Source organism: Prionailurus bengalensis, chromosome C1, assembly GCF_016509475.1.
Source record: "Prionailurus bengalensis isolate Pbe53 chromosome C1, Fcat_Pben_1.1_paternal_pri, whole genome shotgun sequence".
Lineage (NCBI taxonomy): Eukaryota > Metazoa > Chordata > Mammalia > Carnivora > Felidae > Prionailurus > Prionailurus bengalensis.
The window spans coordinates 203,959,551-203,982,456 of record NC_057345.1 but is presented as its reverse complement, the minus strand read 5'-3'; the positions used below and the strand labels follow the sequence as shown (position 1 = coordinate 203,982,456).

The window sequence follows — 22,906 nt, the reverse complement described above, 5'->3', positions numbered from 1 at the left end:
TTCTGCAAAAATACTCTGCAAAATACTTTTGCAGAGTATTTACTGCTATATATTCCCCTTTCAGCCCTGCTTTAGTCATTACAGGGATGTGGAAATCAAACCTCAAAGAAAGCAAGTGATTTGCTGATAGTCACACGGCTAGTGTGGTAACATTTCTTGGCTGGGCAGAGCAGGAGCTCTGTTGAGACCCAGACTCTTCTCAAAGGTTCTCTGTGGCCTCTAGGTAAACCAGGGCATTTTAGGAAAGATACCCACTCAAGTGTGCATACTACTCAGGGACTATGTAGGAGAGAACTTGAACCTGGCTTATTATTGTTATTTAAACATGTACAGTTGTTGGACTGGGATTTTATGAAGAACATAACACTGAGGGAGGAAACGAAAGAGAGAATGAGATCATTAATAGGTCCCCAAGATAAATTACTGTGTGAAAGAAATCTGGGAGAGAGGGTCAAGTAGGGTCAAGATGTTGGAGGATGCTGTGAATCCAGGCGGGAAGTGAGGCTACACATGACCATCATCCATATCCCCCTCCACACTCTGAGATTCTGAAAATGGGGAAGCTGTGGTGCAAGGGAATGAAGGGTATTACTTGAGGCCAGCAGCTTGGGTTTTGAAATAGCTAATCTGAAGAAGTAGATGGAAAGTTTCTGTTGGCCAAAGAGAGGGACAGAAGCCACAGAGGTCTGTGGTCAGAGCAATAAGGAAATGGCACAGGCAGTGGTGTGGACAGTAGGGTGGCCTCAGTCAACAAAGAGAAGGATGGCAAGTGCAGAGGGCAGCATGGCAGTGAGACTGCAGCCCAGCATAACGGATCTCACAATGTGCAGAACGTGTTCAACCTCCTAGAAGGAATTGGTAAGGAAGAGGGTTAGTCCCAGGGAAAAAGAGCAGAGATTTTTTTTTTTTTCTAATCAAAAGGGGATCGCTTTGAGCTGCAGAACTTTGGCACATTAGCTGCAAACGTGACGGCTTTATTATGGATCAGCAGCTGGGATATAAATATACACAGCTCTCCTTGGTTTATTTTTGTCACGATTTCAATTTAAACCAGCCTCACAACCTGCATAGCAGACATTATTGTTCTCATTTAATACATGAGGGCACCAGAGTCAGAGATTTCCAAGCTCACACAACCAGAAGTGGTCACTTCATCCCCCTACCCATTTTCTTTTACATCTAGGTGCACATTACTGATGTGATGGAGAGGTCTGCACGTCTCCCAGAGATCCTGGATTTGCCACTGGATACATAACTAGATGAAGTGTAGGTGGTACTATTTCAGAAGGGCACGAGTGCATGTCATTTAGACACAGGGATGTCTGAAGTGGTCTGTAACATGGCCTGAAGTATGTATATGCTTATTGGGCAGCTGCAGGGGAAGACTGTGGTTCTGGTGGTTCTGTAATAGCCATTCTATTCCTCCTCGTTTGGGCTAGCCATGCAACTGGGAGAATTGACTTCAGTTGAGGATGACCCCTGATTAATCTCAGTCAAATCTATTCTCTCAATGACGGAGACTGGTTCTGGAATGCGCACATGGCTCAGCTTGGGCTAATGAGAAACAAACAGGGGCACCTGGGTGGGTCCGTTGGTTAAGCGTCCTATTCTTGATTTCAGCTCAGGTCATGATCTCACAGTTTGTGAGTTCGAGCCCCACAGGGGGTTCTGTGCTGACAGAGCAGAGCCTGCTTGGGATACTCTGTCTCTCTCTCTCTCTCTCTCTCTGCCCCCCAACTCTCTCTCAAAGATAAATAAATAAATAAACATTAAAAAAAAAAAAGAAACAAGTTTTCCAAGGGCTTTTGGAAGATGTTTCCATCTCTTAGAAGAAAGGACAGGAAAAAATGAAAAATGTTGTCTTTTCTTCTGGATGTTGTCGGCCATGGATAAAGGACCCAGAATTGCTTCCATTCCCTTAATACCTACAGCTGGCACCAGAGGAAAGGAGAGGTAAGAGAATCAAAAGAAAAATATTTCAGAGCCATTGGATTAAATCAACCAGAATCAATCAACTTGTTAAGTGAATCAATAAGTCTCCATCTTGTTTAAACCAACTTGAATTGAGTTTTCTATTACTTGTGTCTGAAACCATCCCGACTGATACAGCTTACCCTCTGAGACATTTAATCTCAATTAAATCAGAGTCTCCTCAGCTTCCCTGGGGTTGTGTCTAAATTCCCATGCACTTCTGTAAAGGCTGAGCTTTGGGGTGTGAGAATAGGTACTTGGTCCCCAGACATCATCTTTCCACCCAGCATCCACTGAGGCACCCATCAAAGCCATCTGGTCCTCAGTTGGTGGGGTGTACAGGTCACTGTTGTGCTGTCCCTCATTCCCAACAGCAATCTCTCTCTCTCTCTCTCTCTCTCTCTCTCTCTCTCTGTCTCTCTCTCAATTTCTGTCCCACTCTTGGGCACACAATAAACATTCTTGCTGTGTGGATGCTATGCTGGGTCATAGGAAATGTTATATAATTTTCAAAAGCTTGGTCCCCTGCTGCATTGCTCTTGGGTGCTAGGATCATTTTGCCGCCCCTTTACTGTGCTGGGTCTGGGGGAGCACTGTAAGGTCCTGTGTCCCCACATACCCCATGTATCCCTTTCTACTCTGGATTCTGTCAGGAGGCACAGACCACATCTGCTCTCAGATCCCAAAAAACCAAATGGGGGTGAGGGTGTAGAGGGCAGAGCTCTCCTTCCTTAAGAGCCCACCTCTGCTCACCCTTGTTTCCCATATGATTCTTGTCTTCCTGCCACATCAAGACATCTCTGTTTCCTCTTGGGGCCAGGAAAGTCTCACTCTTATTTATATTTATTCTCCTAAATGTTTTGTGCTTTCTGTTTGTCCTGCCTGTTCTGTTGTTTCTTTTCTCTCCCTCTCTCTCTCTCTGTTTTTTGTTTCTTTTCTCTCTCTCTCTCTCTCTCTCTCTCTCCCAATCTTTCAGTTTCTTCTTCTTTTACTTATTAATCCTATTTGTATTATTTTTCTAGACATTAAAGCATTCATGATTAATATATCAAAATCTAAAGCTAATCAAAACCCAAAACATTTCCTCTTCCCAGATAATACAAGGATTTTCAAATGCTTCAGGTACTCCATTTTTCACCACTTTTAATTCTAACCCCACAGGACATTATAATCCTTATCCCTTTCTCTCTCTCTTTTTTTTTTTTTTTTGCAGTTATGATTAATTTACATTTATCTACATTTTTACCACTTTCCTTGATGTTTATACCTTCTGAAGTCTCAGATCTACTCTGTAGGATCATTTTCTTTCTGACGCATGTTCCCTAAAAATTTCCTTTACTGAGGTGATGAGCCCCCTGTTTTTGTCCATCATACAAGACATTTTTCATTTTCTTTGTAAATTTTCTTTTTGTGTAACATTGTAAGTTGGAAGTTTCTTTCAGCACACTGAAGATATTCTACTGTCGTCTGGGTTTCCACTTTCTATTGAGAAGTTAGGTATTAGACTGTTATTTCTTTGAAAGTATATTTGTGGGAATGCAAGCTGGTACAGCCACTCTGGAAAACAGTATGGAGTTTCCTCAAAAAACTAAAAACAGAACTACCCTACGACCCAGCACTTGCACTACTAGGCATTTATCCAAGGGATACAGGTGTGCTGTTTTGAGGGGACACATGCACCCCAATGTTTATAGCAGCACTATCAACAACAGCCAAAGTATGGAAAGAGCCCAAATGTCCATCAATGGATGAATGGATAAAGAAGATGTGGTATATATATACAATGGAATATTACTCAGCAATCAAAAAGAATGAAATCTTGCCATTTGCAACTACGTGGGTGGAACTGGAGGGTATTATGCTAAGTGAAATTAGTCAGAGAAAGACAAATATCATATGACTTCACTCATATGAGGACGTTAAGAGACAAAACAGATGAACATAGGGAAGGGAAACAAAAATAACATAAAAACAGGGAGGGGGACAAAACATAAGAGACTCTTAAATATGGAGAACAAACAGGATTACTGGAGGGGTTGTGGGAGGGGAATGGGCTAAATGGATAAGGGGCACTAAGGAATCTACTCCTGAAATCATTGTTGCACTATATGCTAATTTGGATGTAAATTTTTAAAAAATAAAAAATAAAACAAGTTAAAAAAAAAAGAAAGTATATTTGACCCTTGAACAACATAGGTTTGAACTGTGTGGGTTTGATTATTTGTGAATTTTTTTCAATAGATGTATTGGAAAATTTTTTGGAGATTTATGGCAATTTGAAAAAACTCACAAACCACATAGCATAGAAATATTGAAAAAATTAAGAAAATTTGGGTATTATTGTAAGGATACAGTATATATTAAGGGGCGCCCAGGTGGCTCAGTCGGTTGAGCATCCAACTTCAGCTCAGGTCATGATCTCACAGTTCATGAGTTCAAGCCCGGCGTCAGGCTCTGCACTGACAAGTCAGAGCCTGGAGCCTGCTTTGGATTCTGTGTCTCCCTCTCTCTCTCACACTCTGTCTCTCTCAAAAATAAATAAACATTTAAAAAAACTATATAATAAAAATAACATACAAAATATGTGTTAATTGGCTGTTTGTGTTATTGGTAAGGCTTCCAGTCAACAGGAGGGTATTAGTTAACTTTTGGAGCAGTCAAAAGTTACACTCGGATTTTCAACTGCACAGGAAGTCAAAGCCCCTCACCCCATGTGTTCAAGGCTCAATTGTAATCTTTTTTTTTTTTTTTTTTTTTTGCCTTTGGTTTTCTGCGATTTTCACTATGATGTTTCTATGTGTGAGTTTCTTTCATGTATCCTCCTGGGGATGCATAGGCTTCTTGAATCTGGGGATTGTTATTATATATCAGTTCCAGAACACATCAAGCAATCTCTTCAAATAGCACTTGTACCCCATTCTCTCTCCACTCTCCTTCTGAGACTCCATTTAAATGCGCTTTTCTGCTTTAACCTCTATGTTTCTTACTCTCTTTCATATGCATTTTAGTTTTTTTTACTTTCTGTATTATTATACTCTAGGCAACATCTTTTGATCTTACATTCAGTTTTCTCTTCAGCTGCACTTAATCTGTTGTTAAGTTCATTTATTTTTTACTTTCACTTATGTCTTTTTCATTTCCAGAAGTTCTGTTTGCTTTTTCAAAAAGTCTGGGAGCACCTGGCTGGCTCAGCTGATAGAGTGTGCGACTTTTGATCTCAGGGTTGTGAGTTCGAGCCCCATGTTGGGTGCAGAGATTACTTAAAAATCAAATCTTAAAAAAAATGAGGGGTGCCTGGGTGGCTCAGTGGGTTGGGTGCCTGGCTCTTGATTTCAGCTCAGGTCATAATCTCACAGTTCATGAGTTTAAGCCCCACATGGGGCTCTGTGCTGATGGTGTTGAGCCTACTTGGGATTCTCTCTCTCCTTCTCTCTCTGACCCTCCCTCCCTCTCTCTCTCTCAAAATAAATAAGCATTTTTTGAATGAAAAAAAGAACCACAAACATGAAAACAAAAGAATCCATTATGCTGTTTTTCTTAGTTTCCTATTTGCTCCATACTTTTTCAAACTGTCTCGTATTTCATTAAACGTAATAAGCGTGTTGTCAAAATATGATGTGTCTGATAATTCCAGTTTCTGAAATTTTTATGGGTTTATTCCTGCTCTGTCTTTTCTGCTGGCTCTTACTCACAATTCTTACGGTACCTCGTTATTTTCAACTATGTGCTGGATATTGTTGGAATCATTTGTTGCTTTGAAGAAGCTTTGTCCAGAGAGCATTTGTATTTGCTTCCTCCAGGCAGCTGGAGTCATGACTGATTTAGTACCACCTTAAACCAAGTTCAAGGTTTGACACTCTCTGAACCACTCAGATGAGGAAACCCTTGTCTGTATATTTCTGTAAGAGCTAGTTTGCTTCTGGATTACACTTACTCTGAGGGTGTGGTCCTTTGAGATCCCAGTTTTTTTTATAGATCCCAATTTTTCATACTCCCAGCTTGTGTGCGTCCTGGGCCCCCATTACATGGATGGCTCTTGCTAGAATTGTCAGATGCCCTAGAGCAGAGCCACGTCTCTTTTCACTAACTCTGTTGTGTGCCCATTTTCCTTTCAGTTGAGCCTAGGAAGTTCTTTACTATCTTGTCTTTTCAAGGCTTTTAGGAAGATGCCCTTTATATTTTATCCAGCAATTTTAGTTGCTTTTAGTGGGATATATTTTCTGAATAAGTTAGTCTGCCAAAATTCCCAAATCTTTTGTTTGAGCCCACGGTATTCCCTTTCCTCCCAGAAGACTTCACTTTTGAAACTTAAAAGCCAGAGGCTGCTTTTCTTTGCACTGTATCATTTATTCCCTGAAGCAATAAATAAGGAAACTCCATGTTTGAGGGAGAAAAGGGCTACAGAGTAGAAGAAAGCACCCCTCGATTGGGCTACTATTTCAACATATTGTTCTGCCACATTTGTAAACTGCTTAGCCTGGTGTCAAACACATAGTTAGGGCTCAGTAAATAGTTGCTGTTGTTATCATTATTATTTCTGTATCCAAACTCACCTTCTTTAGGAAACCTTCTTTCACTAATCATTAACCTGTCCCATTCCAATTCTTCCTTCACTGTATTTTCTCCAAGTACCTTTTTACCCTATTGATTTGCTCTAATAGCTTTTTCAAATGTGCAGTTTTTCTTGGGAAAGTTCAGTGACTGAAGATCATCCCCAGAAGCCTTTGAAAGTATAGAGATATTGTTTCTTTGTTAACTCTGGTATCAGAAATCTTTCAGCTACAGGTAACAGAAGGCTCAATTTAAACTGCCTTAAAAAAAAGATTCTACTGGTTAACGTAACTGAAAAACCCAGTGGTAAGTCTTCAGGTATAGCTTGATCCAGGGGTTCAGTAATTATCGGGAGGACTTGGTCTTTCTCATCATGTCACGGTTCTTTTGCCCTTCATTTTCCCTTCATTCTCAGGCAGTTGTAGTCTGTGTGGTAGCAAAATCTTCACATTCACATCCTCACAGCTCCAAATCCAGTGGGAAAGTGCTCCTATTCACTCTAACAAAAGTCCCAAGATTCACCCATATTGGAACTAGTTCGGTCAACGCTTCTTTCGCTGTGGCTAGGGGAATGTGATGTGCTGATTGGCCAAGATTGAATCAGAGGTATACCTCCTGGAGCTCACAGTTAAGCCCCTCTGCAAACCATGTGTTTTGAGATCGGAGAAATTGTGGTTCCCTGAAGGAGAACTTGGGGGGTTGCCAAAAGAGGGGTAAGTGGATACTGAATGGACAAAAGCACCATCTGTCCACTTCAGTCTCCAACAGCTCACAGAAAAAAAGCTCAGCAATGAGGCCTTTGAGGCAGAATAAACTGCATTAACTAGGTGCTGGTTCTCACTAGGTCTCTGGAACATTGAGGTAGATTTCAGCCACATACAGATAGGACGAGAGCCGGAACACTTGGATGACGGACATGAAGGGTGCTCTCACAGCCTCCCAACCACTCTGGCACAGCGGACCCCATTTGTAATTCATCAGGCTACTCCACTTGGCCTCCTCAAGCTGTTTTTCTCCCTCTGATATAAAAATAACGCTTAAACAGGATCCCGACCCCATGTCCCAGGCAAATCAGCTATCCAGATATGGCAGCCAAATTCACCCTAGGGTCAGGGTGCAAGTCCTTATTACACCCAGTTTTGAGAGCGAACCAAGAAATAGGGTTTCAAGAAATATGATACCATGACCAGAGACTAAAAGCAAACATCCAAGGAGTATTTATTTCCCAGCCAAAGCCAGTATCTTCTGCTGATTCGTCCTGCCAATGATAATGGGTAGGGCTCGCCTGGCCACAGGAGCAGGTGTGGGAGCTCTGAGAGGCAAAGGGCAGGGGCAGGGCAAGGCAGGGCAGGGAGCTCTTTTTTTTTTTTTTTTTTTCAACTGGAAGATCGCTACGGTTGTAGTGTTGAGCAGTGCTGGGTCTGCCCCAGCTGAAGCCCTCCTCCATGCCATCCTTGATGACACCATCCCATGGTGATGGTCAGAGCGCCCCGTGCCTGCCTGCCTTCAGAGCCTTGTAGCCGGAGGTCTAGGGGGACTGAAAGCAGGTGGCAAGGCAATAATTATAGTAACCACTTACTGAGCATCTATTACATGACAGGCCTGTGCTTTATTTACAGTAAACTTGGTGCTTAAGAGTGTGGGGCCAGAGCCCAGAAACGCTGGTTTTGACTTTGACTCTCAGCTCCATCTCACCTGCTTTCAGGTTTCGATCAAGTTAACCTCCTTATGTCTCAATTTTCCCCATCTGTAAATTTTTTTTGTAAAATCTTTCTTTCTTTTAATGTTTATTTATTTTTGAGAGAGAGAGAGAGAGAGAGACAGAGACAGAGACAGAGCATGAGCAGGGGAGGAAGAGAGAGAGAGAGAGAGGGAGACAGAGGATCTGAAGTGGGCTCCATGCCGACAGCAGAAAGCCTGACACAGGGGCTCGAACCCACGAACCATGAGATCACAACCTGAGCCAAATTTGGATGCTCAACCGGCTGAGCCACCCAGGAGCCCCTCTCATCTGTAGAACTTTAATAAGGAGTATATAACAACATTCATAGATATTAAATATTTACCACTTAAGTAAAAATACATAATAATATTTACCACGCAGGGTTGCGAGCGATTATAAGAGATACTGCGCCCAACGTGGTTTGCTGCGTAATTGTGAAGGATCATTATATATATTGGAATTTCTAACCCTACGCTGATCCTGCAGTGTAATGCATTAGCTAGGGAGAGGCTTGGTTGCTGTAGCAAAGGTTTGACATGTCAGTGGTTTAAGCAAGATGGAAGTTAATTTCTCTTTATAACATAACAGTCCAGAGGAAGGTCGCACGGGGATGGGAGAGGTTCTACTATTTCCAACCTGCATCTTCCACCATGGGGTTCAAATAGCTGCTCCAGCTCTGACCTTCTTATCAGAATTCCAGTCAATAGGAAGGAGAAAATCTGCCCCTTCCTTCTAAGGTCATTCTGAAAGTTTGCATACAATGCTGATGCTCAGATCCCATAGCCAAGCTTTGTAACGTGGCCATACTACCTGCAAAGGAAGCTGGGAAATATAATGTTACACTTAGCTAAAATTGTGGGGATCACTCATAGAGGAAAAAGAAGGAGAGAATAGATATTGCTCTGCCAGAGCCCACCATCTGGCCACCCTGAGCAGAGAACACATTCAGCAGCCTTCGAAGGGAGGCATCCGGGCACCACACCAGCTCTGAAAAATGAGGCGTGGATGGGATCCCATGGTCCCGTGACTTGTAAACTAAAAGGCAAGTAATCTGCTCCTCCCACTCCCCACAGACAACAGCGGAGGAGGAACAGGATAAACCCAATTAAAACATCCCCTCAGAACAGGAGTCCCCGAATCTTATCAATTACCAAATCTAGTTGGGCTGGAATTGCAAAGCAGCTCCCCCCACAGAGGAGTAAGTTCTTGGGCAATGCAACTGGCTGCCACTCGTTCTGCTCTCTGAGAAGACCTCCCCTTTCTCTTGTCCTGTGTGGCCTCCGGTGCTGCATCCTGGGAAGTTCTTACACAGCACCCTCCACGGCTGCACTGGAAAACATGTCTCTGCAGACCTTACAGCTTCCACAGACCTCTTCCTGCTGGCGCAGGTCTGAGGGGGGCTGGGGGTCACCGGGGGGGGGGTGTCAAACCAGCTTTTGGTGACCAAGCTTATCGTTTCTCGGCCAATGCAACAGCCTCGAAATCTTAAAAGCCTTCTGACTGGTTCCATATTTGAGTAACCACAGCCAATGCTCTCATAGAGACATAATTTCTGTGGTATACTTTCTATTCTCTCTCAAACTGCTGGTGGCTCTCTTGAGGTCATCTGAAAAAAAGATGTCTGGCTGTAAAGAGGGCCTCCCTTGTTCTGCCTACGAGGCCAGCTCCCACTGTTTGCTGAACAGAGTGCTTGAGAGAGGTTTGGAACTCCCGGCACAACCTTTGTTAAGTCTGCCTCCTCCGAACCACCTCTTACAACTAGGCTGAGCTCATCCCTCTTGTAGGTCTTCGCTGACAACAGCCAACAACTGCCAATACTCACCAACAGTCTTGTTTCCATCCAGTTTCTGTGACTTATAGGCTCTGTTAGCACGTGATTGACCTTCCAAAGCATTATAGATGACTGCCACACCACAGGTTTTGCTGTCACATAACAATGGTCACCACCTTACCAGCAAACAATACTTTTCTTTGCTATCTGCTCCCCAGTCTTTAAACCAATGCCACTTGTTTTAGACTGTTAGAGCAGTGCCACTTACAGACACCAAATTCTGCATTCCTTAGGATGCGTGTTTGGTTGCTTTACCAAAGACACGATTTAAGAATGACTTAAATAGGAAAATTTATTTCTCTCTCATATCATAGTCTGTAAGACGGTCTACAGCTGGTAGGGTGACTTTGAAACCCTTAACAAGCATCTTCCATTTTGGGTGCAAGATAGCTGCTCTAGCTCCTGCCATCGCAGGAGCATTCCAGCCAGCAGAAGGGGAAAAGGAAAAGGAGAACCCACCCCTCTTTTGTTGAAGGCCTGACCTGGAAGTTGCCCACATCCCCTCCGCTCACATCCCTTTGGTCAAATTTAGTCACAAGGCCTCATTTGGCTTCGATTAGAAGATTGGGAATCTGAGTATTATATGCAGCCGCTTCAGCTGAAGTTCAAGTGATTCTACTACTAAAATAAGAAGAGAAAAATAGATATTGGGAGGCGACTGGCAGTTTGCCCCAGAATGTTTTCATCCTTATTTTACATCGGTAGAATCAGCCTCGGAGAAAACAAGCAGTGCTTTTTAAGGTCATGTGGCAAACTAACAGCAGAGTGTGAATTTTAATCAGGTCCGTCTGACCATAAAACACGCCTTCCATGACACGCAGCCAACATATTTTGGTCATCAAAGTGCCCACTGTTTACTTGGAGATAAAGGATATTCACACGTGAATAGTTACGTAAATGTCCGCTCCGTGCACACTGAGATATGCACACAGATCCTGAGCTATAAGGACACCAGTGCAAGGGACAATGATGCCATCAGGGAAGACTTTTCTTTTTTTTTAACCATTTTTAAGCTTATTTATTTATTTTGAGGTGGGGGCAGAAAGGGGGAGGGGAGAGGGAGAATCCCAAGTAGGCTCCTCACTGTCAGCGGGGAGCCTTATGCAGAGCTTGAACTAACAGACCATGAGATCATGACCTGAGCAGAAATCAAGACTCAGATACTTAACCAACCGAGCCCCCCAGACCCCCCAGGGAAGACTTTCTTGAAGAAGAGGCCCTCCTACTGGCCCTGTAGGTGGAACAGGCCTGAGGTAGAGGGGAGAATGGAGTATGGCAGGAGAAGGCAATGGTGTGAGCTGCACCTGTTCTGTATCTGGCCTGCTTGTGAAGGTGGCCCAGAGCTTAAGGGTGGGGGAGGTAGACACATCACCTATCTCCAAAGATGGTCCACTTGACCTTTCCACCAGGTGAAGTGTCCCACTAGCTGTACCTTAGACGTTCCATCAGCTGGGACAAGACAAGAACATCCCACCGAAGAAGAGCTGTGCTCACCCCTGGAAACATGGGGTGGCAGAGTCACATGGAAAGGCACATGGAAAGGCAGAGTCTCTTTCCCGATCTGTTCTCTTCCACCCTCCCTGTAGGCAGTGCAGGGGCTTTGAGGGGTGATGAGAAATGTGTTCAATACATTCAGCAAAAAATCCAGTAACCCATTACTGAGTGTCCACTCCAGGGCCAGAGACTGGGATGGAAGAGGCTGGAAGGAGGGGCAGAGAGAGGGGAGCTAGGGCAGCTGGGTCAGCATTCCCGATTTGGACGCTGACTCAGGCCCCAGGAATGCCAAGGAAGGGGGGTGGGCAGCCACCAGAGCCGGGCTGGGATCCTGTTGGCACCGGGAAATGTAGGGACAGCGGGCACAGAGGGATGTTGGGACGGGGGCTCCCACACACTGGGACCCACCTCCAAACCACTGGTAGAAACAGAGGTCTCTCACTCTGGGCCCTCCAGCCCACCACACACCTTCACAGTGATTCTAGCTCCCCACCTGCCCCGCCCATCCCACTCCAGCTCCCCCAGCAGAGAGAGGGACAGGCTCCTGGGACTCAAATGAGGACATTTGGGCATACAATGCCCGCTCTCCTGCGACCACCCACAAACCCCTTGTCCCCAGCCTCCCTGCTGGCTCCAACTTGCCCTTTCTAACTTCAGCACCTCCCACGACTGAAGTGTGTACAAGGAAGACAGTCAAGCTCTACCTGCGTCCATTTTCCCTCCTTTGGCGCCTGACAACGATGAGAAGGAACCCAGGACTCTGAGAGCCCACTTCCTCCCACCTGGCGCCCCCGCAGCGCTCCAAGCCACCTCCCTCCATCGCAAAGTCCTTCGAGCTTGTCCTTGGAGACCCAGGAGGGAGCCCGGGCCCAGGCCTCCAGATTCCAGGTGCGCCCCTTCCCTCCCCACCCTGCCCCAGGCGGCTGGGCGAGAGCAGCTGAGCCCGAGGAGCCCTCCCTCCCGCTGCCTGACACCCAGAGAGAAACCGATCCGGGGAGGGCAGGGCGCCAGGGGCCGGGCCCAGAATAGTGCTGCCCAGCCTGTGTTGCGCACTTGCTCTCGGTTGGTCCGGGGTTGGCCGCATGGAGCGCGCACTGCGCCGGGTACAGGGGTCCCGGGGGACGGGAGCTGGGGCAGCCGAGGCCAGGGGATTGCGAGCACACCACACCCTGTGAACGAGTGTGAATGAGTGTGTGTGCGTGTGCGCACGAGCCTGTGGGTGCCTGTGAACACGTGTGCGCGCGCGTGTGTGTGTTCTTTGTGTCAGCGACGTATGTGGTGCCCTGCATGCCTGGGAATGGTTGGATGTGTTTTTCCGGGTGTGTCGAAGTGTTGGCGTATGGGTGTGTTTGCGGGGGTGCACCTGTGCGTGCATGCGTGTGCGTGCTTGCACGCGCACACGTGGTGGGAAAGGAAGCTACCCGTGGGTTCGGGGATGCAGGGCGTTTCCCCACCCCTTCAGACATTCTTCTCCTCACAGAACCCATCCTGGAGCAGCCTTGGGGGACCTGAGCGTCAAGGTAGGCGGGGCTGCCTTCTCAAGGGCGCAGCCTCTCCTCCTACTTCGTTTGTCTCCCACCTCTCTGGGCCCCCAGTCTCCACTCTGCTAGCCTGGCATTTCTCTCTGTCTCTCCTCTTTCCTTCTTTGTTCCTCTGTTTCTTTTTTCCCTCACCCCCTCTTTCCTCTTTCAGAGGAAGTAGGGGGAATCTAGAGGCGGAAGACTCCGAACCTAGTTCTGTTAGCACTTAGTAAATAGCTGTGTGAATCGTGGTGAATTGCCCCACCTCTCTGATCTCAGGTCCCGCTTCAGTAAAATAAGATGATAACATCTCCCTTATAAGATTGCCATGAGGTTTGAGTGAGAAATATATTGGAGGAGAACCCTTGGGAAGCTTGCAAATATGAAATATTATGATTAATAACATTTTAATTGATTTTGTTGTGTTACTCCCCATTAACCAAACAGGCCCCATTCCCCCTTCCAGAGATGAGCTGTCTAGAAGAAGGAGAGAACACTTCATGGCCATCGCCGGCCATGACCGCAGGCTCAGAAAGAAGCCATGAGAAACAGGGGGCCAAGGCCTCCAGGTGGACAAGGCAGGAGGCTGTGGCGGAAGGGGAGCTGCCGGGTCTGGGGGAAGGTGAGGCCAAGGCCAGTTCTGGGGAGATGGGAGCGGGGGCAGTGGGACATCCCGGAGCCTGGGGCTGGGGCTCTGCCCTGGATCCTTCCAGAGCACAGAGTTGGCCCCAGCCCTCATCTTGTAGTCTGTCACTCCACATGGGAAAAGTCACCTGCACAGCAGAGCCAAGGGCCTGGCGCGGCCAACTCAGGACAGAGCCACTGTCTTGTGTGACTCTGAGACTCAGCTTTCTCACCTGCAAAATGGGGCCACAGCATCCAGGCTTCCCAAGGCTGCTGTGAGGATGAACAGAGCCAGCGGATGAGAAAGGTCTCTAGAAGACAGATTTACTGTCCTCTCCCCACCAACAGATCCCCAGGCCAAACCACCTGCTGAGTACGCCGGACTGGAGGCCACGTACCCCAAGGCCACACACTTGTCCCAGGCTGCTCCTTTGGCCAAAGTGGGCACCCCACCAACAGAGTGGGACATCTTCCCCCCTAACCACGAAGCCTCGGCCGCTGGCTCCAGCACGGATGAGCTGGAGCTGGACATAGGGTTCCCGGCCACAGCATCGTGGGGGTATGAGCTCGGCCGGGTGGAAGAGAGGCCTGCCCTGTGCCCATCCCCACGGGCCCTGTTACCCAGGCTGGGCTGGGACGACGAACTGCAGAAGCCGGGGGCCCAGATCTACATGCACTTCATGCAGGAGCACACCTGCTACGACGCCATGGCAACCAGTTCCAAGCTGGTCATCTTCGACACCACGCTGGAGGTGAGGCCGTGGCTCTGCCCCACCTTTGTTCTCATGGGGCTGTAGCCTCCACTCACCCGCTCCAGGGCCCCCCCGCGAGTCCCTTTCCAGAGATCCTTCTTAGCACCATGGAGACCAGTGCTGGGGAGGACCCCTACTCCCCAGTTGTCATCCCAGCTCTGCCATTGAGTATGTGTAGGCTTTGGCATCAGTCACCGCTCTCATCTCTAAAATGGGAATGGGGGCCCCTGGCTGGTTCAGTCAGAAGAGTATACAACTCTTGATCTTGGGGTCATAAGTTTGAGCCCCGTGTTGGGTGTAGAGATTACTAAAAAAAAAATAAAATAAAAGTAAAAAATGACATAAGATGGGGACAGGAAATGCCTGCTTTGCCCTCCAAGTTTCGGAGGACTCCTGGAATAACCCGGGTCAAGTGGGAGTACTTTGTGAACCCCTAAGTATGGGGAAGACCTTGCAGGCTGGCTTAGGACAAACAGCAGGGAGCTCTCAGTAAGAGAAAAAAAAGATGGGTTCTAGCCCCTGCTCTTCCCTTGGGCTAAGCTATAGAACGCCTGCTTCCACTTTTACCATCACGTATAGCGGAGCAGTGTTTCCAGAAGCACGGCGATAGTATTACTTAGGGTGAAGCCAAATGAGTCAACGTCAAATTTATTTAGAGAAATCTATTTTGTAGATGCTACGCGAATAAGCGTACCTCCAGCACGTAGATTAGTGAAAACTATACTGTGTGTGACTGTACGCATGTAGCACCCGAGTAGAAACCCCGAGTGAGTTTGTCACACCCTGATGTGCCAGGTGAAGGCGTCACCACAGTGCCTCCGGCCACCAGCAGCCTCATCTCTGCAGCAAGTGTGCCTGGCAAAGAGCCTGCCAGTGTGTGCCATGGCCTAGGACGGGCAGTCAAGCTCATGCAGAGATCTCGGGAGAAGGCCCCGGGGGAGGACCCTGGTTGGGACAGGGTACCACTGACGGGCAGTGAGAGACTCACCCCTCGGTGTTCTCTCTGGCCCTCAGATCAAGAAGGCCTTCTTTGCCCTAGTGGCCAACGGCATCCGGGCGGCACCGCTGTGGGACAGCAAGAAGCAGAGCTTCGTGGGTGAGGAGGGGCTGGGAGGCAGAGGGAAGAGAGAGATCTTCGAGGGGATTCCGGGGCTGAGCTCCGACACGCCACGGGTTCGGGCAGACCCTTGGCGTGAGCCAAGCCGGGGGCTGGCGTGGGGGAACATCCGATCCCGGCCTCGTGGTGGCCAGCTGGGAGACCCCCATGCGTGGAGGAGGTTTGACCAGCTGACCACTCCAGCTCTACTCACCCATGGTCCCGTGTCGTAGGTGCTAGATAGGAAAAGAGAAAAGGGAGAGGAAGGAATTAGGAGAATAGAAAAGGGTGCGGCAGGGGCGGGGAGAGAAATTACAGGGGAAGCACAAAAGGCGGGGGAGGGGCTGCCCCGCTTCCCTCTGTCCACAGTTCCCACAGCTGTCTCAGACCTAGGACTCTGGCAGAGCCCGGAAGGGGGTCTGACCCCTCAACCTGCCTCCCACCACGAGGCCCGAGGCTGACCTCCTGCCCTTCCCTCCTAACCCCGCAGGGATGCTGACCATCACAGACTTCATCTTGGTGCTGCATCGCTATTACAGGTCCCCGCTGGTGAGGAGTGGGCTGGGGACCCCAGGGGCTCCCATCTGGGCTGGGGCGGAGGGTGGCTCAGGGAGCCTGGTGCCCGAGGGGCCCGTGTCCGACTTCCGGAGTCCTGTCAACGTCTCTAGGTCCAGATCTATGAGATTGAAGAACATAAGATTGAGACCTGGAGAGGTGAGCTGGCGGAAGGGACCTGGAAGGGGCTGAGGGTGTGTGGGTGAGCATGGGGCCAAGGACCCGAGGTGGAGGATGGGCAGTGGGGATTTCTTGGAGGGCGCAGGGGAAGGGTGAGAGGGAGCCCAGAGGGCCTGAGGGAGGAAGACAGAGGGGCTGCCCAGTGAGGCAAGGTGGCCAGCTCCTCAGGCCTGACTCTGGCTTTTTCCTACAGAGATCTACCTTCAAGGCTGCTTCAAGCCTCTGGTCTCCATTTCTCCCAGCAGCAGGTAAGCGTCCCCAGCCACCCACCTGAGCCTCCTTGCCTGAGCAGTCCCCTTCCGGGTCAGCCCCTCAGTTCTGACCTCAGGGGCTCATCCCGTGGCAGACAAGGCAGTCTGGACACCCTGTCCTTCTGCAGGGGCTGGGGTGGGGGTTGTGTCTCCCCCAGACCCACTGCTCCCACCTCTGCAGCCTGTTCGAAGCTGTCTACACCCTCATCAAGAACCGGATCCACCGTCTGCCGGTCCTGGACCCGGTCTCAGGCGCCGTGCTCCACATCCTCACACACAAGCGACTGCTCAAGTTCCTGCACATCTTTGTGAGCCTGGGCACAGCCTCAGGGTGACCCGAGGGGCTGAGAAGTCATTGGCCCAGCAGACCGGGGAGGGAGCCGCTGGGAGCACTCTGGGGGCTGCTCCACCTTGACTGCCACCTGTCCCCAACCCACCCAGGGCTCCCTGCTGCCCCAGCCCTCCTTCCTCTCCCGCACCATCCAAGATCTGGGCATCGGCACATTCCGAGACTTGGCCGTGGTGCTGGACACGGCGCCCATCCTGACGGCCCTGGACATCTTTGTGGACCGGCGCGTGTCTGCGCTGCCTGTGGTCAACGAAGCTGGTACCTGCACCCAGAAGTGGGGCTGGCTGGGGTGGGGCCGTGGCAGGCAGGGGTCTGTGGGTGTCTGCTCGGGACCCAGGGTGGAGTTAGAAGTCTGTCTGCTTAAATCTTGGACCCTTACTTAGCCTCTCTGTGCCTCAGTTTCCTCATTTGTGAAATGGGAATCTTAATAACACCCATCCTCTGACTTCACGGGATGATTTGAAAAGATTATGTGCAGTTAAGAAGCATGGTAAGAGGAAACCGAAGATGAGATTTTAATGGGAATTCACCCTAAAATGGGCCATGGGATCCAGCCAGACTTCACCTTCTTGCCTTGAAGAGAGGGATTAGAGGGACTACATGATCATTTCTTTGGTTGAACTGTGGCTGTAAACTGTTTCAAAGTCAAAATTGCTGTGATGAAGCTAGATATCAAAAAATGTTTTTTTATTTGTTTTTGTGTTTTGAATGTTTATTCGTTTTTTGAGAGACAGAGACAGAGCACAAGCAGGGGAGGGGCAGAGAGAGAGAGAGAGGGAGACACAGACCCTGAAGCAGGCTCCAGGCTCTGAGCTGTCAGCACAGAACCCAACGCGGGGCTCGAACCCACGAACGGCGAGATCGTGCTCTGAGCCAAAGTCGGACGCTTAACTGACTGAGCCACCCAGGTGCCCCAAGAAATGTTTTGATTTATTTTTCATTATGAAGAATTGCAAATGTATGAAAATGGTGGGACACACTGTATAATGAAAGCCACATATCCGTCACCTGGATTAACTATTGTTAACACGTTGTCATAACCAGGGTTTTTTTTTTTTCCCCTATTTTTTGCTAAAGTGATTTAAATGACAGAGATCATGTTATTTTATCCTTAACCCTTTAGTCTGCATCTCTTAAAATCAGTATATGTCCTATATCACCTAACAAAACCAGAATGACTTACTAATATCATCGAATATCTGAATCTAATTCTCATTTCCTCGCCTTCCCCGAGAATATCTTTTTTACAGGTGGTTTGTACAAACCAGGATCCAGTTAAGGTCCATGCTTTGCAATGCTTCTTTTGTCTTTAGTTTCTTTAATCCAGAACAGTTCCTTCCTCACTTAATTTTCATAGCACTATAATGACAATCCTGGGTCAGTCGTCCTATAGAATGTCCCCCCATCCAGATTTGTCTCTTTGCTTTCTACAGACGGCCTCAGTGTTGTTCCTCTATTCCTGAGTTTCCTGTAAACTGGAAATTAGATCTAAAGGCTTGATCGGGTTCAGGCTATCCATTTGAGGCTAGGATATTTCAGAGGTGAGACTGTGTAGTCGAATTGCATCACATCGGGAGGCATGATTTCAGGCGTCTCCTCTCTGGCTGTGATGCTGTGTGATCTGTGGGTTTAGGTAGTGGCCCCTGGATGCCTGTTTTAAAGCCAGTAGCCTCGGGGCGCCTGGGTGGCTCCACCGGTTAAGCTGACTTCGGCTCAGGTCATGATCTCCCGGTTCGTGGGTTTGAGCCCCGTGTCAGGCTCTCTGCTGTCAGCACAGAGCTCGCATCAGATCCTCTGTCCCCCTCTCTCTCTGCCCCTCCCCTGCTTGCACTCCCTGTCTCTCTCAAAATAAATAAATAACCTAAAAAAAAAAAAAAGCCTGCAGCCTGGGGAGGACAGGGAGATGTCCAGTAACTCTTTCTGAAAGCCTGCCTCCGGCCCTTGCACAGCATGCTGGTTCTGACGTGAACCTCTTCCTTTTCTCTCACCACCTGGCCCCCCACCACCCCTGCAGGACAAGTCGTGGGCCTCTACTCCCGCTTCGATGTGATTGTAAGTGTCTGCGGGAATAGGGAACTGGGGTGCCACCGGGAGGCTGTGGCTGTGAGAACCGATGGAGGGGTATCTGTAGCCCGGAAGGACCTTTAGAGGTGTGTAGAGGGCAAGTGGATAGGCGGAGCCTGGTTAAGGGGCTGACTGACATGGCACTTGCCTCCCTGCCCCAGCACCTGGCTGCCCAGCAAACCTACAACCACCTGGACATGAGTGTGGGCGAAGCCCTGAAGCAGAGGACACTGTGTCTGGAAGGAGTCCTTTCCTGCCAGCCCCATGAGAGCTTGGGGGAAGTCATCGACCGGATTGCCCGGGAGCAGGTACCTCGTGCCCCTTCATACATGCCCCCAGCACGTATGGCCCAGTCCCCATGAGCAGCTCCAGCTGTCCTTGGACACCGGACACCTGCCCTGTCCTCCCATTTTATGGCCATTTCAAGCTCTCAGTGTCCACACTGGTCTGCAACTGATCCTGCAACTGGAGATCTGTCCACGCCGGTCTGCAACTGGTCCTGCTAAGGGCCACAGACAGCTGATCACCCCGGCGTGGTCAGAGCTACTTCTAACTGGTTTCTAGGAGATACTTTTCGGCTCCCCCACTTACGTCGTTGCCCCTGAGTCTTGGTGACAATCTCGTTGGTTGCCATAGCTGCATGGCTCGAACCTCTCACTGATCCTCTGCGGACCCGCAGGTACACCGGCTGGTGCTAGTGGACGAGACCCAGCATCTCCTGGGCGTGGTGTCCCTCTCCGACATCCTTCAGGCACTGGTGCTCAGCCCTGCTGGCATCGATGCCCTCGGTGCCTGAGAATATCTGAGTCCTCACTCCCAGGCCGTCTTCCACACGCAGAAGCCAACGAAGGGAGCCAGGGAACACGGTCTCCATCTTTCCCCACCCCAGTTTGCTGGTTTGGCTGTGGTTCAGGTAGGCTCTGCCCTGGGCCATCGGCCTCAGCACCAGCCCATTGGTCTTCCTAGGCTCTCAGATCTCAGCCTGAGGCCCCCTAAGGATGGGGGTGCCCAGCTCACTGCTGAGCAGCCCCATGAAAACTACAAGTATCAGGACTCCCCGTGAGGCCCCCACTCTGTCCCACTCTCCACTGAGGTCATGAGGGTAGTCACAAGAGGGGCGGAGAGGGGCTGGGGTCAAGGCAAGGGCAGTGATGTGATTTCAGATGCTCTGGGGAGTTTGACCTGCCTTCTCGCAACTCAGCTCCCACCTGTTGGGAATCCCACTGGAAGGAAGCAAGTTAATAAACCTTTGTTGAACGGAATTTCCATGCTCAGTCAGAACTACGGCTGAAAGGAGGGGGTTTCTATCTAAGTAATCATCTCAGTAAATCCGACATGATCTCAGACTCTTTCCTGGTACCGTGTTGGCTAGGGGCTGGCTCAGATTCCACCCGCTTGGCAGTGGATGGCAAGACGAGGTTCCCCTACTGGAAACGCAACCTCTCCTGCCCACGAAGTCACTGTCTTGTCTTCTCTTTTCCTCACAGGCTTCACCAGCCCTCTGTCATTGCCCTTGCCCTGCCTGTGCTCCCAGAAGCCCTCAGGAATTCCCAGTCCTCCATGGGATGATGAAATTAAGAACAGCTGAGTCGAGCCTGGAGATCTATGAACCAGAGGCACTGAGATTACCCCAGGGCTGCCTGCTCCATGCCTACCCATATCACTTTCCCCCCACTGGCCCCAGTGGAGCGGCAAGCCCTCAGCCAGTTGGGTGTATTCAGGGGCTCTGGATTCCTCAGCTTCTGGACTACCTGGGAGGCCCTGCTATTCTTCCACACTACTAAGGGTGGCTCCCCACAACTTGGCCACTGCCCTTCTTCCCTCCCAGCGTTGAAACAGCAGCCATGTGGAGAGCCTGTTGAGTGGGGTCCTCCCTCCATTCTCATCCCAAGCACCAGCAAACGGTGTTCTCAGTCCCCAGTGACAGCCTGTGTTTGGATCACTGAGGATGAACACTGAGAGAACAAAAAGAAAAAGAACAACCAACCCGTGCACTTAAATTGTATAAGCTTCACTCCGAAAACACTAGTCATTTGGCCTGAACTTGCAGCAAGAGCCCTGTGCTTTCTGAATTCAAAGACGCGAGGGAGAATCTGTAATTGACAAACGCTACCACTGGCCTTGCTTTTGTGCATAGAGTGTTAGTTTCTTTTTTCATTTTTTATTTATAACAAAACCATAAAGAAGATGTTAATTAGTTAATGACAGAGTAAGTGCAACTCAGTCCACAAACTCTAATCTGCTAGAGACAACTTTTTTTTTTTAAACACTGAACGTAATTCCTATTATGGACCCCGTTTCACCAGGTGGTAGAAATTAATCTCCGTTTGGGGTTCACCCACCACCTTTTCCTGGGGTTAAATTTGGTGAGAAGGAGAGGCTTTGAGTAGTGGAAGACTTTGTTCCTCACTCATCATCAACCACACTTGTCAGCACCTGCTAAAATATTCCCATTCCCTTCTCTCTGTCACTTGGTCGGTCACTGGCGGGCATGGCCCCTGCTAGGTGCTCCCTCAGTCCCTACCACAAAGCCTCCTTGGGCCTGCCTTCTCTGGGGGCATGAAGACATTCTAGCTCCTGGACCTGCACCCCTCTGGGCTTCAGGACGCTGTGTGGTCCCAAGCACATCTGCTCAGGCGGACAGCAAGTGATCTGTTCTGCGCTGAGCTTTGCTGTGTGTGTGTGTGTGTGTATGTGTGTGTGTTTAGCCCCTACCCTGGAAACATAGGGCACAGGGATCTTATCATCTCCTTATCATTTCCAAACCTCTCTGGGGTATTTATCATATTCACCTCCTCCCTTCAGACACAGCTCCCTTCTCAGGGGCCCCAGAAATGTCTAGTCTCTTTGCCTCCCCACCCCCCACCAACCTATGGAATCTTCACCAGTGGGGCCTTTTTCTCTAACCCGTCATCCATTCTTCCAAGTTCACTGCATGTGTCTTGAGTTCTTGCCACCTGCCTTGAGGGTCAGGCTTTGGAAATTCCAAAGCCAAGGCCAGGCTTCGGTTATGTCATCCCTCCCCTGTGGCAGTGGACGCTGTCTGCTATCCAGTGGGGAGAGGAGAGGTTAATATTTCTAAAATATGATCCCACCACATTTACCTCACAGAGCAACAGAGTGGAGACATTTGTGCTTGATGAGTCAGGCAGTAAAAGAAGGCATTTTCTCACAGACATGCATCTTCTGTTTCTGACTTTGCCATAACCCATGGGTCAGTGCTGGTTCTGCTCTGGCCCTGCCTGGGAAGGTCCTGGGCCTTGGGCTCAAGTGGGAGGATGGGGGTGCTTCTCTGGGCCTGTCTCAAGTGACAACCTTGGGGAGCCTGGGGCAGGCTGCCTCCTGCTGCAGCCGACTGTAGGGAATGTGTAGCAGGGTCAGTCCTTTGAGGTGGTGACCCAGGTTGCTCTGCGTGAGCAGACCGTCAGGTCAGCCCAGGCGTTAGGTGGAAAGGGCAGCCTGAGGAAATCACTCTCTCCCCTTCCTGCTCCCCCCCAAGAGTAGATAGGTCTCCAACCTCCTGGGCCCACCATTCTGAGGACCCAACAGTTACCCCTTGGGCCCTTCTCCCCAACCCTCAGTTCCTGACAGCCCTCCTGCATCATGGCTGCCAGAAAAGAGGCAAAGGGTTGCCATGGGGACTACTCCCGCCCCAACTCTGAATAAACGTATGAAGGCCAGCCACTCTGCTGGCTCCTCTGTTCATACCTAGGAACCCGGGGCTGGCCAGATGGTGCAGGCATCATTGCCTCCATGCCCCCGACTCCTGCCCTGACCCCCGAGGCCCCTCTGAGGTTCTGTGACCTCCAGGCCGGACTCTCATCCACCTCTCTCATCATCTCACATCACCTCAGCAGTTATCAACCCTGGCTGTGCCACAGGATCCCCAGGGGAGCTTTATAAGATGGTAATGCCAGGGCTCCGTTCCTAGAGAGATGCTAATTT

The 22,906-nt window shown here is 49.3% G+C and overlaps 1 protein-coding gene across 4 annotated transcripts; it reads left to right on the top strand.

The window, feature by feature from the left end:
- Positions 1–11,946: 11,946 nt before the first annotated feature.
- Positions 11,947–21,163, top strand: PRKAG3 (protein kinase AMP-activated non-catalytic subunit gamma 3). 4 transcript variants are annotated; one of them, XM_043577844.1, is made up of 14 exons: positions 11,947–12,458; positions 13,051–13,090; positions 13,538–13,712; positions 14,063–14,466; positions 15,481–15,562; positions 16,053–16,111; positions 16,231–16,276; positions 16,491–16,545; positions 16,730–16,856; positions 16,990–17,155; positions 18,912–18,949; positions 19,123–19,269; positions 19,641–19,874; positions 20,449–21,163. In XM_043577844.1, exons 3-13 carry the CDS (start codon positions 13,559–13,561, stop codon positions 19,755–19,757), a joined length of 1,395 nt encoding a protein of 464 aa, XP_043433779.1. In that variant the 5' UTR covers positions 11,947–12,458; positions 13,051–13,090; positions 13,538–13,558; the 3' UTR covers positions 19,758–19,874; positions 20,449–21,163. The 4 variants fall into 4 exon arrangements, with proteins under 4 accessions (XP_043433779.1, XP_043433778.1, XP_043433776.1 ...); XM_043577843.1 differs by having other exon boundaries at positions 11,948–12,458; positions 13,557–13,712; XM_043577841.1 differs by lacking the exon at positions 11,947–12,458 and adding an exon at positions 12,583–12,673 and having other exon boundaries at positions 13,557–13,712.
- The last annotated feature ends 1,743 nt before the right edge of the window (positions 21,164–22,906 follow it).